The 15,053-nt window shown below is 44.0% G+C and overlaps 1 protein-coding gene across 1 annotated transcript; it reads left to right on the top strand.

Annotated features, from left to right (window-relative positions):
- The first annotated feature begins 4,660 nt into the window (after nucleotides 1-4,660).
- Nucleotides 4,661-14,776, top strand: LOC311105399 (lysosomal amino acid transporter 1 homolog). Its single transcript, XM_084147545.1, has 8 exons — nucleotides 4,661-4,825; nucleotides 5,237-5,620; nucleotides 5,991-6,120; nucleotides 6,444-6,531; nucleotides 10,208-10,317; nucleotides 10,914-11,009; nucleotides 11,697-11,882; nucleotides 12,020-14,776. Exons 2-8 carry the CDS (start codon nucleotides 5,427-5,429, stop codon nucleotides 12,134-12,136), a joined length of 921 nt encoding a protein of 306 aa, XP_084003671.1. The 5' UTR covers nucleotides 4,661-4,825; nucleotides 5,237-5,426; the 3' UTR covers nucleotides 12,137-14,776.
- Nucleotides 14,777-15,053: the final 277 nt, after the last annotated feature.

Below are 15,053 nucleotides of genomic sequence, written 5' to 3'. Positions count from 1 at the left end.
AACAGCCCATAAAAGCTCATGCATTTTTTTAAATAAAATAAGTACCATTGATTTGTGCCACAAACGCTAAAATGTGAGCATTTGAAAACATTGGCCAGGTAAATAAAACCAAGGCATGGACTGCTGTTATACCTTGTCCGTAGACAGCTTACAGGGTAAGGACATTTGGGTGAACTATCCATACTGTTTCCCCTTTCCATGGGAAACCCACTGGTGTTGATGTGGATTCACGATGGAAGGGGATTCAGATTTTTTGCACTGTGCTATTGTATAAACTATTTGTGAGCCCAGAGAAAATAGGAGCGGGGAGACACCGGTGGGCATCCAGTGGGCTTCAAAGCCTAAAATTATATAAGAGAGCGATACATTCTAATCTATTGACTTTGAACTGTGTCTGCTATTCTGATAATTACATTTCAAAATTTTTACAGAGCACACCATCAGTTATTAAACTAATGACAATTCATTCATAATAACAATTCTAACTAGATGGTAACTTTACAAGTAAAGTTGTGGGGCTTGTTGTCCTTTGATTATATTATTCAAACATTTAAATACTTTTTAATTCCCATCGACACAGTAGATTTGGTCAGATGTGTGGTTGTGGTCAAAAGTTGTATGGATATGGTCAGTAGTTAGATGTGTGGTCAGAAGTTGTGTGGTCAGAAGTTGTGTGGTTGTGGTATGTAATTATGTGGTTGTGGTCACTAGATGTGGTCAGAAGTTGTGTGGTTGTGGTCAGAAGTTGTGTGGTTGTGGTCAGAAGTTGTGTGGTTGCGGTCAGAAGTTGTGTGGTTGTGGTCAGAAGTTGTGTGGTTGCGGTCAGAAGTTGTGTGGTTGTGGTCAGTTGTTTTGGTCAGTAGTTGTGGTCGGTATTTGTGTGGTTGTGGTCAGTAGTTGTGGTCAGTATTTGTGTGGTTGTGGTCAGTAGTTGTGGTCAGTATTTGTGTGGTTGTGGTCTGTAGTTGTGTGGTCAATATTTGTGTTGTTGTGGTCAGTAATTGTGGTCACTCTCTTCACTCTCCTCATCGTCAATTCTGCCCTCTGTGTCTGTGTGAATCCTAGCAAAGGCTTCGTTTTGGAATCTCAATAACACAGAGAGCTGTGTCTAGAAAGAGACAGGCGATGGGTTACTAAAATAGCTGTAGTTACAGATTGGTGCACACCATTTATGAACAGATTGCGGATTTGACAAGCAGAGAAGTAAGGGAAAATGTTATAGCTGCAAATATTTTGTTCTAACTTGTTGCGTTACAGGTCAAAACGGCAGTTGTTTGGGAAAAGTTGGAAGAAAGATGTGGTAATGCAGTTACTAAAACAGCTGTACTGTAAGTTCCGTAGTGAATGTTTTAGCAGAGAGAAGTAGATGAATACTCCATACACTCTAACTTTTTGTCTAATGTGTTGGGGTAGTGGTCAAAACGGCAGTTGCTTGCAAAAATATTTCCAGAAAATGTTGTTGATGCGGTTACTTAAACTGCGGTAACTTTTCATCTGAATATAATTTTTTGTTCAAACGCCAGATGAGTACCATAGAGGTAGACGAAGATGTGAACGCTCTAACTTTTTGTCTAAGTTGTTGCAAAGTGTAATAATTAGCTGATTTCTGTCAAAAGTTTCATGATTTCACTTAGAGAATGGCAGTTGGAAGTGATGATGTCACGATGGGGATCTTTAGATTCTTGATGAAATGCCACAATCAAATGCCGACCGTATTATCTCCCAAGAGAATTTTCTTCGGTTATAGTCACGGCCGTGTATATCCCCCCTCAAGCCGATACCACGACGGCCCTCAAAGAACTTCACTGGACCTTATGCAAACTGGAAACCACATATCCTGAGGCTGCATTTATTGTAGCCGGGGATTTTAACAAAGCAAATTTGAGGACTAGGCTGACAAAGTTCTATCAACATATGGACTGTTGTACTCGCGCTGCCAAAATCCTCAACCATTGCTATTCGAACTTCCGGGATGGTTATAAGGCCCTCCCCCGCCCTCCTTTCGGCAAATCTGACCACGACTCCATTTTGCTTCTCCCTTCCTATAGGCAGAAACTCAAACAGGGAGTACCCGTGCTAAGGACTATTTAACGCTGGTCTGACTAATCGGAATCCACACTTCAAGATTATTTTGATCACGCGGACTGGGATATGTTACGGGTAGCTTCCGAAAATAATTTAGACGAATACACTGAAACTGTGACTGAGTTTATCAGGAAGTGTATAGGTGATGTTGTGCCCACTGTGACTATTAAAACCTACCCTAACCAGAAACCGTGGATAGATGGCAGCATTCGCGCAAATCTGAAAGCGCGAACCACCGCATTCAACCATGGCAAGGTGACTGGGAATATGGCAGAATACAAACAGTGTAGCTACTCACTCCGCAAGGCAATTAAACTGGCAAAATATCATTTTAGAGACAAAGTGGAGTCGCAATTCAACGGCTCAGACACAAGATGTATGTGGCAGGGTCTACAGACAATCACGGACTACAAAAGGAAAACCAGCCACGTCGCTGACACCGACGTCTCGCTTCCAGACAAGCTAAACACCATCTTTGCCCGCTTTGAGGATAACACAGTGCCACTGACGAGGCCCACTACCAAGGACTGTGGCCTCTCCTTCTCCATGGCCAACGTGATTAAGACATTTAAGCATGTTAACCCCCGCAAGGCTGCCGGCCCAGATGGCATCCCTAGCCGAGTCCTCAGAGCATGCGCAGACCAGCTGGCTGGTGTGTTTATGGACATATTCAATCTCTCCCTTTCCCACTCTGCTGTTCCCACATGCTTCAAGATGGCCACCATTGTTCCTGTACCCAAGAAAGCAAAGGTAACTGAACTAAATGACTATCGCCCTGTAGCACTCATCATGAAGTGCTTTGAGAGACTAGTCAAGGATCATATCACCTCTACCTTACCTGTCACCCTATACCCACTTCAATTTGCTTACCGCCCCAATAGATCCACAGACGATGCAATCGCCATCACACTGCACACTGCCCTATCCCATCTGGACAAGAGGAATACCTATGTAAGAATGCTGTTCATTGACTATAGCTCAGCATTCAACACCATAGTACCCTCCAAACGCATCATTAAGCTTGAGGCCCTGGGTCTGAACCCCGCCCTGTGCAACTGGGTCCTGGACTTCCTGACGGGCCAACCCCAGGTGGTGAAGGTAGGCAACAACACCTCCACTTCGCTGAACCTCAACACTGGGGCCCCACAAGGGTGCGTGCTCAGCCCCCTCCTGTACTCCCTGTTCACCCATGACTGCGTGGCCAAGCACGCCTCCAACTCAATCATCAAGTTTGCAGACGACACAACAGTAGTAGGCTTGATTACCAACAATGACGAGACTGCCTACAGGGAGGAGGTGAGGGCTCTGGGAGTGTGGTGCCAGGAAAATAACCTCTCACTCAACGTCAACAAAACAAAGGAGATGATTGTGGACTTTAGGAAACAGCAGAGGGAGCACCCCCCTATCCACATCGACGGGACCGCAGTGGAGAAGGTGGAAAGCTTCAAGTTCCTTGGCGTATACATCACCGACAAACTGAAATGGTCCACACACGCAGACAGTGTGGTGAAGAAGGCGCAACAGAGCCTCTTCAACCTCAGGAGGCTGAAGAAATTCAGCTTAGCACCTAAAACCCTCACAAACTTTTACAGATGCACAATTAAGAGCATCCTGTCGGGCTGTATCACCGCCTGGTACGGCAACTGCACTGCCCACAACCGCAGGGCTCTCCAGAGGGTGGTGCGGTCTGCCGAACGCATTACCGGGGGCAAACTACTCGCCCTCCAAGACACATACAGCACCCGATGTCACAGGAAGGCCAAAAACATCATCAAGGACATCAACCACCCGAGCCACTGCCTGTTCACCCCGCTATCATCCAGAAGGCGAGGTCAGTACAAGTGCATCAAAGCTGGGACGGAGCGAATGAAAAACAGCTTCTATCTCAAGGCCATCAGACTGTTAAATAGCCATCACTAGCACATTAGAGGCTGCTGCTGCCTATTGAAATCACTGGCCACTTTAAGAAATGGAACACTAGTCACTTTAATAATATTGACATATCTTGCACTACTCATCTCATATGTATATACTGCATTCTATTCTATAATATTCTACTGTATCTTAGTCCATGCCGCTCTGTCATTGCTTGTCCATACATGTATATATTCTTAAATCCCATTCCTTACTAGTTTTGTGTGTATTGGGTATATGTTGTGAAATTGTTAGATATTACTTGTTAGATATTACTGCACTGTCGGAGCTAGAAGCACAAGCATTTCGCAACACCCTGCTAAACACGTGTATGTGACAAATAACATTTGATTTGATTTACTGGTACTCCCTGTATATAGCTCCATTCTTGTGTATTTTATTTTACTCCTCTTGTGTTACTATTTTATTTTAATTTTTAAACTCTGCATTGTTGGGAAGGGCTCGTAAGCAAGCCTTTCACGGTAAAGTCTACACCAGTTGAATTCGGGGCATGTGACAAATACAATTTTATTTAACTAGATTTATCACACCACTGCATAACACCCAGCAGATGGTGCTACGTCCTTATCCTTGTAGGTCTCAGTTCTGCGCTTTCAACAGAAAATGCGGAAGTGAAACAATGTAATTTGATGCCATTCCGGAGGACAGGAGTGGGCGACAAGAATTGATAGTTTACAATATAATACAATTATGGGAAATTAAATAGCCTAGCGGAATTTATCGCTCAATCAAAACATCACGGTAGCCGAGTTGAAATGGAGAGCCGTCGCACAGTAACACGAAGGTCGAGAAATCAACGCATCAGGTGAGTTTATGAGCTGCATTTGCTTTGTTGACAACGTTGGTTGGTCTGTGCCTGTCGCTGTTATGGCTTTGTCATCCATTGTCTGTCTTATAATGAGACTGACAGACCAACATTAATTTGATGAGAAGCGATAGCCACATCAATGATTGCCTTCTGGTCTATAGACTATCAAATTGCAGCATTGTAGGCCTATGTGACCCCAACAAAAGGTTATTACCAATATGCAAAACCTTTCTTAAATGCAGAAAGTATCAACATTGTATCAGAGTTGTCTGGTGCGTGCGTGTTGTTGCTGAAACCAAAAGCACAGTAACAATGAATTGTATTTCTTACTCCACCCGACACCACTCCTCCAAATCTCCCCTGCCAATTCGTAATTATATCCATGACCATCTGTATATTGCCTTGCAGACTCATCAAATGACATCTACTTCGGAAAGCGCCACACACTTGTTTGCCAACCTGTAGGTGTGGTGCATCCCGTGGTGGGCTCGAGGGCGTTCAGTGTTTGGTGTCAACAAACGAACACATCCACATCATCGCGCTCGGATTCGTCCACGGAGGCAGAGGGACTGAAGTTGGGACGGACATAGTCGCCCCCATGCCCCGCTTCCCGGGGAGGACTGCAGACGTGGCTGCTAACCTGACTTCCCACGTGCTGGGTCGGCCACTGTGCGCTAACGGGACGCCCTGGATCCTCTATCTGTTCGAGGAATGCGTGGAGAATGTGTGGGAATACTGGAGTGTAGTCATCGGGCTCATCTCCATGTTCTGTTTCTTGCTGTCAACTCTACCGTAAGTTGTTCACTACTGCAGTAGGAAGGCGTTCTATAAGGGAAAAGTAGTTTGTATTTATAATATAAACTAAAATAGCTGATCACAGATATTGTGATCAACAGCTGCCATCTCAAATGTATCTGACATTTGGTGTTATGAAGATACTCATGACAGATTAAATAGCCCATTGTTGATTTATTACCATAGCAATGAGAGAGTCTGTGGCTCTGCAAAGCCAGTTTATCAGGTTCTGAGAGACATCTAATAAAAGTATCTGTTTGTCACATCTCTCTCCTCTCTGCCTCCATTGTATTTCTTGTTCCCTCTCCCCCCTCCTCCCTCCTCCCCTCCCCCCTCCTCCCCCCCCCCCCCCCCCCCCCCCCCCCAGACAAGTCATTGAGGCTTATCGCAATGGTAAAGTGGAGGAGGCCATGTCTATTGGCTTTCTGCTCTTCCTCTTCAGTGGGGACCTCAGCAGTCTGACAGGCTGCGTCCTGACCAGCCAGCTGCCCATCCAGGTATCTAACAACAGGCACAACTTCAACTTGCTCTTGTGTGCAAAGTATGAGTATGGGCAGAGGCATAAGGCAGTTATTGTTTTGATTGCCATAGCACTCTCTGCCCAGGCATACCCTGATGCGCTGTATCACTGCTGCGTTGAAGCACCTTTTCAGCATTTTGTTTAATCTGGTTTGTGAATGGAGTTAGTCTTTCTACATTTACATTTTATCCAAGGGCATGTTTTTCTTAACCGTTCCCTTGCCAATGCCTATCTGCAGAGGGTGCCACTGTCAAATCATATTTGATTGTTCTCTCTCTCTCTCTCTCTTCTCTCTCTCAGATTGTGACAGTAGTGTTCTACATCTTCACTGATCTCCTGCTCATCTCCCAGTTCCTCTACTACAAGATCAAGAACAGCTCATCTAAAAGTAAGGCCAGCCTGATCATGATATTGCACTGTCCCCCCGATATGGAAACACAATAGAATGCCATGATTGTATATGTGTGAGAATCAGCATGGTTCCTTGCATTGTAGTTAGTGTGCTGTAGGTCCATATTTCCATTTTACGTTTAATTCTGAGGGTGCAGTCTGTGTACTCGCGTTATATGCTACATCTATGCCCTATTCACAATGCTAACAGCTACATTGAGGGAAAAAAGTATTTGATCCCCTGCTGATTTTGTACGTTTGCCCACTGACAAAGAAATTATCAGTCTATAATTTTAATGGTAGGTTTATTTGAACAGTGAGAGACAGAATAACAACCAAAAAATCTAGAAAAACCCATGTCAAAAATGTTATAAATTGATTTTGCATTTTAATGTGGGATTCCAAACTCTCCACCATGGCCAAGACCAAAGAGCTCTCCAAGAATGTCAGGGACAAGATTGTAGACCTACTCAAGGCTGGAATGGGCTACAAGACCATTGCCAAGCAGCTTGGTGAGAAGGTGACAACAGTTGGAGCGATTATTCGCAAATGGAAGAAACACAAAATAACTGTCAATCTCCCTAGACCTGGGGCTCCATGCAAGATCTCACTCGTGGAGTTGCAATGATCATGAGAACGGTGAGGAATCAGCCCAGAACTACACGGGAGGATCTTGTCAATGATCTCAAGGCAGCTGGGACCATAGTCACCAAGAAAACAATTGGTAACACACTACGCCGTGAAGGACTGAAATCCTGCAGCGCTCGCAAGGTCCCCCTGCTCAAGAAAGCACATATGCAGGGCCGTCTGAAGTTTGCCAATGAACATCTGAATGATTCAGAGGAGAACTGGGTGAAAGTGTTGTGGTCAGATGAGACCAAAATGGAGCTCTTTGGCATCAACTCAACTTGCCGTGTTTGGAGGAGGAGGAATGCTGCCTATGACCCCAAGAACACCATCCCCACGTCAAACATGGAGGTGGAAACATTATGCTTTGGGGGTGTTTTTCTGCTAAGGGGACAGGACAACTTCACCGCATCAAAGGGACGATGGACGGGGCCATGTACCGTCAAATCTTGGGTGAGAACCTCATTCCCTCAGCCAGGGCATTGAAAATGGGTCGTGGATGGGTATTCCAGCATGACAATGACCCAAAACACACGGCCAAGGCAACAAAGGAGTGGCTCAAGAATAAGCACATTAAGGTCCTGGAGTGGCCTAGCCAGTCTCCAGACCACAATCCCATAGAAAATCTGTGGAGGGAGCTGAAGGTCCGAGTTGCCAAACGTCAGCCTCAAAACCTTAATGACTTGGAGAAGATCTGCAAAGAGGAGTGGAACAAAATCCCTCCTGAGATGTGTGCAAACCTGGTGGCCAACTACAAGAAACGTCTGAACTCTGTGATTGCCAACAAGGGTTTTGCCACCAAGTACTAAGTCATGTTTTGCAGAGGGGTCAAATACTTATTTCCCTCATTAAAATGCAAATCAATTTATAACATTTTTGACATGTGTTTTTCTGGATTTTTTTGTTGTTATTCTGTCTCTCACTGTTCAAATAAACCTACCATTAAAATGATAGACTGATCATGTCTTTGTCAGTGGGCAAACTTACAAAATCAGCAGGGGATCAAATAGTTTTTTCCCTCACTGTATGCCCAGTTATCAACGCCTAGTGTGTATGACATGACTGTGTTTGTGTGTGTGTGTGTTTTCAAGTGAAATAGCTACAGTGGGGAGAACAAGTATTTGATACACTGCCGATTTTGCAGGTTTTCCTACTTACAAAGCATATAGAGGTCTGTAATTTTTATCATAGGTACACTTCAACTGTGAGACGGAATCTAAAACAGAAATCCAGAAAATCACATTGTATGATTTTTAAGTAATTAATTGGCATTTTATTGCATGACATAAGTATTTGATCACCTACCAACCAGTAAGAATTCTGGATCTCACAGACCTGTTAGTTTTTCTTTAAGAAGCCCTCCTGTTCTCCACTCATTGCCTGTATTAACTGCACCTGTTTGAACTCGTTACCTGTATAAAAGACACCTGTCCACACACTCAATCAGACAGACTCCAACCTCTCCACAATGGCCAAGACCAGAGAGCTGTGTAAGGACATCAGGGATAAAATTGTAGACCTGCACAAGGCTGGAATGGGCTACAGGACAACAGGCAAGCAGCTTGGTGAGAAGGCAACAACTGTTGGCGCAATTATTAGAAAATGGAAGAAGTTCAAGATGACGGTCAATCACCCTCGGTCTGGGCCTCCATGCAAGATCTCACCTCGTGGGGCATCAATGATCATGAGGAAGGTGAGGGATCAGCCCAGAACTACACGGCAGGACCTGGTCAATGACCTGAAGAGAGCTGGGACCGCAGTCTCAAAGAAAACCATTAGTAACACACTACGCCGTCATGGATTAAAATCCTGCAGCGCACGCAAGGTCCCCTTGCTCAAGCCAGCGCATGTCCAGGCCCGTCTGAAGTTTGCCAATGACCATCTGGATGATCCAGAGGAGGAATGGGAGAAGGTCATGTGGTCTGATGAGACAAAAATATAGCTTTTTGGTCTAAACTCCACTCGCCGTGTTTGGAGGAAGAAGGATGAGTACAACCCCAAGAACACCATCCCAACCGTGAAGCATGGAGGTGGAAACATCATTCTTTGGGGATGCTTTTCTGCAAAGGGGACAGGACGACTGCACCGTATTGAGGGGAGGATGGATGGGGCCATGTATCGCGAGATCTTGGCCAACAACCTCCTTCCCTAAGTAAGACCATTGAAGATGGGTCGTGGCTTGGTCTTCCAGCATGACAACGACCCGAAACACACAGCCAGGGCAACTAAGGAGTGGCTCCGTAAGAAGCATCTCAAGGTCCTGGAGTGGCCTAGCCAGTCTCCAGACATGAACCCAATAGAAAATCTTTGGAGAGAGCTGAAAGTCCATATTGCCCAGCGACAGCCCCAAAACCTGAAGGATCTGGAGAAAGTCTGTATGGAGGAGTGGGCCAAAATCCCTGCTGCAGTGTGTGCAAACCTGGTCAAGACCTACAGGAAACGTATGATCTCTGTAATTGCAAACACAGGTTTCTGTACCAAATATTAAGTTCTGCTTTTTTGATGTATCAAATACTTATGTCATGCAATAAAATGCAAATTAATTACTTAAAAATCATACAATGTGATTTTCTGGATTTTTGTTTTAGATTCCGTCTCACAGTTGAAGTGTACCTATGATAAAAATTACAGACCTCTACATGCTTTGTAAGTAGGAAAACCTGCAAAATCGGCAGTGTATCAAATACTTGTTTTCCCCACTGTAGTTCCCACTAAAAGTTGATGACTGACAAATTCTCACCTTGTAAAGCTCCCTTGTTAGTCCAGTTTGCAGCCGAGGGCTGAAACACAAAAGGAAGACATATTGGATTACTTAACAGTACATCTATGTGAGGGTGTATTTTGTGTGTGTAGGTATTTGTTTGTGTGGGCTGGTGGGTGTGTATCTGTCACTCAATAAAGACAGAGAGAGGGAGGTCTTGCCAAACCTGTACAAGCCCTTCCACATTTCTCCATAGCTCAGGTATCTCACAGGTGTGTCTGGAACAGGTCACCTCTACAAAACCAGGAGGGACAGCAACACTGTGTGTGTGTCTCTCTTCCCCCAGAGCGCCCCATGTTGAAGTGGTTGTGTTTCCTGTGGTGCGGGGCTTCCACTGTGGCCCTCCTGATCCTCCCCAAGTTCATCACTGACAACAACACCTCTGCCAACACTCAGGTGACACGTGTGAGACAGTGACTCGCTCTCTCTGTCTCTCTCTCTCTCTCTCTCTGACTCTCTCTCTGTCTCTCTCTCTGTCTCTCTCTCTCTGACTCGCTATTGCTCTCTGAGTCTCTCTCTCTCTGACTTTCTCTGACTCTCTCTCTGACTTTCTCTGACTCTCTCTCTGACTCTCTCTCTGACTCGCTATTGCTCTCTGACTCGCTATTGCTCTCTGACTCGCTATTGCTCTCTGACTCTCTCTTGCTCTCTGACTCTCTCTTGCTCTCTGACTCTCTGTCTCTATCTCTCTCTGACTTTCTCTGACTCACTCTCTCGCTCTCTGACTCTCTCTCTCTGACTCTCTCTTTCTCTGACTCGCTCTGACTCTCTCTGACTCTCTCTCTCTCTCTCTGGCTCGCTCTCTCTCTCTCTGGCTCTCTCTCACTCTCTGACTCTCTCTCTGACTCGCTATTGCTCTCTGACTTTCTCTTGCTCTCTGACTCTCTCATAGCTCTCTGACTCTCTCTGTCTATCTCTCTCTGACTTTCTCTGACTCTCTCTCTCTCTGACTCTCTCTCTGACTCTGACTCTCTCTGACTCTCTCTCTTCAGAATGCCTCTAACAGCGTGGAGATCTCTGGTTATGCCTGTGGATACCTGGCCTCCATATTCTACCTCTCCTCTCGGTTTCCACAGCTCTACAAAAATGTGAGTGACAGTATATGTGTGAATATGGAGGGGAGGAGGGGTAAGATGTGACACGATGGCAGGATTAGGGAACATAAGGAGTGAGAGGGAAGAGGGTGAGAGGAGGGGAAGGATAGAGGGAAGGAAGGGGTGATAAAGGAAGGCTCAAAGTAGGTGGGGCCAGACTAGACGAATTAGGAAGAAATGCTGTTGTTTTGAGAACCAGGCAAACTAGGCGTGAGAGAAATGAGAACCAGACGTGAGAGACAATGGTGTTTTGTGCTGAGGGATGTCACAGCATCTGGACTGGTGGCTCCTGCAGAGAACTCACTGTCACTCCCAATGTGAGAACGGTTCCTAGGGATGTTCTAAGGGGGAGAGCACAGTACACACACACACACACACACACACACACACACACACACACACACACACACACACACACACACGTTTTGATATAGTGAGTGTCTCTGTGAGGGTGAGTGACTTACCAACAACAAATCATGCATACTAACACATTGTGAAAATATGTTAGGAATTAATATTATTTTGGAACTTAACAAAAACAAGTTGATAAAATGAAGATCTAATAGAATGGGGTTAAATGATTAACTACATAACATGGTTTGAAGACCCTAAGCCTAAAATCTTCACTTTTCTCTGTCGGTTTTGAGGTCTAGACGGTAACATCTCCCTGTCTGTGTCCAGTTTAAGAGGCAGTCTACAGAGGGCACGTCGTACATGCTGTTTGCCCTGGCCATGATGGGCAACGGGACCTACGGGCTCAGTGTCATTGTGGTTCTGCCAGCTCTGACCGGCTCCAAACAGACCTTCATCCTCAAACATCTGGCCTGGCTCATCGGCAGCCTGGGAGTCCTCCTCCTAGACTTCTTCGTATCCTTTCTTTTACTCAGAGATCCTCATTTCACTGAAAAAAGGATAAGGATAATGAAGTGAAAGTGTTATTTCTGTCTCTGGAATATTGTTGACTTATTGTGGTGTGTTTTGTGAATGAGCCTTAACTCTCCCAGGTCACCGCCCAGTTCATCATCTACAGGAAGAACAGCTCCGGTAAAACCAGCAAGAAGCTGAAAGTTCCTGAAGTAGAACCTCTGCTCTGTGAAGAGGAGGAGCTGTCCACGTTCTAGAGTGAGAACATTATGGAAGTTCTAGAGTGAGAACAGTAAGAGAATTCTAGAAATCCTCTCCATAATCAATAAATACATCAAATGTATTTATAAAGCCCTTTTTACATCAGCAGATGTCACAAAGTGCTATACAGAAACCCAGCCTAAATCCCCAAACAGCAAGCAATGCAGATGTAGAAGCACGGTGGCTAGGAAAAACTCCCTGTTGACCGGAGACCTAGAATAATCAGACAAATGTGATAGTACACCAATGTTCCCTCCATTTAAGTACAGGTGAATTAAAGGGGGCATCTTATGTTTGAAGAATGTAATCTCAGTAGATCTATTCTCTCTTTCTTTGTAAGGGGGCTCATATGATCAATTCACTATGTGATTTCCTAGTACACTACAGCCCTATAGGATGTGTCAGTGTCTCACATTGCTCTAGTCTAGTTTGTCAATGGTTAGAGCTCTTGTGTTTTCCAGGATATGCAATGCACTTTGAACTGTTCACACACCATTGTCATCTAGGTAAACCGTACAAGAGGGGACCACAACAGTGTTTGTTCCTGTATGTAGGTTTAAAAAATGTAATACATTGTACCAACAGTAATGTATCACATTGACTATTGATGTGCCACAAAGAGTAGTGGGCTGCACCAACAGCAAAGTATTTTACACTTGTGGTGAATTTGATATAGTTTACCCTGGTTTGTTCTAGGAGCAGATTCTGTTGTAATTTAATCCCTGTGTAAATGATAGTTGGTAAATTGATTTGGAGTGTTACACAGTGTTTATATTGTGAAGATGCAGTGGGGTTAAGCCTTATACCATGTGCTTTACATCTACATGTCTTTATGTGTTGCTGCAGTGGAGGTCTGAGGGCTGTTTGACGTGTTCAGGCTGCTGCTTTTAAAACCAACAGTTCTTTGGCTGAAATCTAAACGTTTTAGCTGAACAGCCTCCTTTCCTTATCTCCTCTCCTTATGTTATGGCCCAGTCATTTTACCTATCATTGGCCACAAAGAATGGAAGGAAGGAGGGTTTTGACAGTATTGAGTCATAGCCTTGAGCATTGAGTTCACCCCTTATTGTGGAGTTGTATCCAGGGGTGTATTCACTAGGATCAAAACGAGGAGGGGCCTACCTGAATTTGTCCAATAGAAACGCTCGTTTTCGTTGCAAAATGTTTTCAGTTTAGAGTAAACGGTTTCTGTTTATAAAGTGTTTTGAAACGGAAACCGTTTACTCTAAACGGAAAACGTGTGCGACTAATGAATACACCCCAATCTTCTATGTGTGCAGTCACATGTTCAGAAAGCGGAGGATCAAAGTTGTGTGGGAACTGGGACCGTCTTATAAGTTGATGTGCATGGAGTCGTAGAATAGAACTGAGGGAATAGAACTACAAGCGTTTTTGTGCAGGTCATGTCACTGTTGTTAGTGTGTCATGGATGTGATTGGTTGATTGACAGCACAGATTTCGTTTATCTGGCCCAGGTTACCCCGGTGGGGGGGAGTTTGAACCGGGTGAAAAGTGATTGTATTCATTTTGGAACAGGGCTGCCTCCTGGGCATGAGCCAGTGCCCCGCTCTGGCCGCCGGTGAAGTCGGCCCAAAACAAAAGTGACGTAATGAAGCACGTGGAAAGATGAGTAGGATTCTGTTTTCACTGAAGTGAAGCTTTTGATAAACACCCTTTCTGCCTTCCCAATGAAAACTAGTTTTGACAACTCAAACATTTTATTTTATGGAAAATATATCTATGTTTCTGGACGATGCACCTAGCTGCCTTGTTGACAACATGACCGAGCGGCACCGATTACTGTTTGATTTGAGAAGGGCGCTCCTCCCTCCCTGTAAATATGAAACTAGTTAAGCGTTGGACAGAAATATAAAGGAGTGCTTGTGTTTTAGGAGCGCAATGTGACAAAACATGATGTGACTAAGTATTTATTGGTAGAGATAGTCTAGAGTTACAGCTGGGCTTTAATAAGCACAGTTGTGATTTGGTGGACTTTCCATGTGTAAAATAAGGAGTATTTCGATTTTTACGTGACGTATTGAAAAAGCTCAAAATGTGGTCTTTAGAATATGGCTGCCCAGCAAATGATTGTGGCCATGGTCAGGAAACGGCAGGAAACCCATGAACGGAGAGAAATTATGATGGCACTTATTTTCTCTGTGATAAACCTGTAGATAGTTGCAGATTTTGTTTATTATTTTAAAGGTAATTATCGGTTGTTTCAGACAAACTTTTTTGCCTTTCTCTTGATAAATTTAAGTTTCATTCCGGTTTGCTCAAAGCCTGGCCTCTCTTCAATGTGTTTCCTATAGACATCTTCCAAACCATAGGATGGAATAGTGAGATATTTATTTACAGTCTCAAGAACAAGGAAAATCGATAAAATTATTTTTACTTGAATAATGACACTGTATTGCTCTTTTAAGATACAAATGTATTTATATTTATACTTAAGATAACATGGTATTTTATTTTCCTTAGCTTTAGCCTCTTTACCCTGTATGTTACTTGCGATATTTAATCTAATTGATGATAATGTCCCAGTATTTCAGCTTTGTAGCTCATTGTACACAAGTTAAGCATTCCAATATGATGTTTATGTAACAAACAAACATCTCAATAAAGTCCGAATTATATCCAATGTGTGTGTAGTTTTTTTTTGTTTTGAGGCAAGATAACACACGTGATGTAGTATTGTGTGTAGTATTTGGCAGGTACACAGTTTCAGCAAATATGTATTACAGATACAGTAATTTAAATATATCTATAAACACATGGTTTACAAACTGCTTAGAAATCATTTAAGTTGTCCTACTATACCTTCTATAATAGCCTTTGGTAAATTGGTTAAGTTAAATGGGATGCACGGTCTCTGCAACATATCATGTGCATTTTGTAATTGAAATGTATGCA

This window comes from Coregonus lavaretus (assembly GCF_964263955.1).
Source record: "Coregonus lavaretus genome assembly, chromosome: 30".
Classification (NCBI taxonomy): Eukaryota; Metazoa; Chordata; class Actinopteri; order Salmoniformes; family Salmonidae; genus Coregonus; species Coregonus lavaretus.
This window is presented reverse-complemented; position numbering and strand designations above follow the sequence as displayed.

Bases quoted from the DNA above. Each gene is read 5' to 3' on its own strand.
- LOC311105399 (XM_084147545.1), top strand. From the start codon at position 5,427: ATGCCCCGCTTCCCGGGGAGGACTGCAGACGTGGCTGCTAACCTGACT. The intron at 6,121-6,443 runs GTATCTAACAAC...TCTCTCTCTCAG, and splicing joins CCAGCCAGCTGCCCATCCAG to ATTGTGACAGTAGTGTTCTA. The intron at 11,883-12,019 runs GTATCCTTTCTT...TAACTCTCCCAG, and splicing joins TCCTCCTCCTAGACTTCTTC to GTCACCGCCCAGTTCATCAT.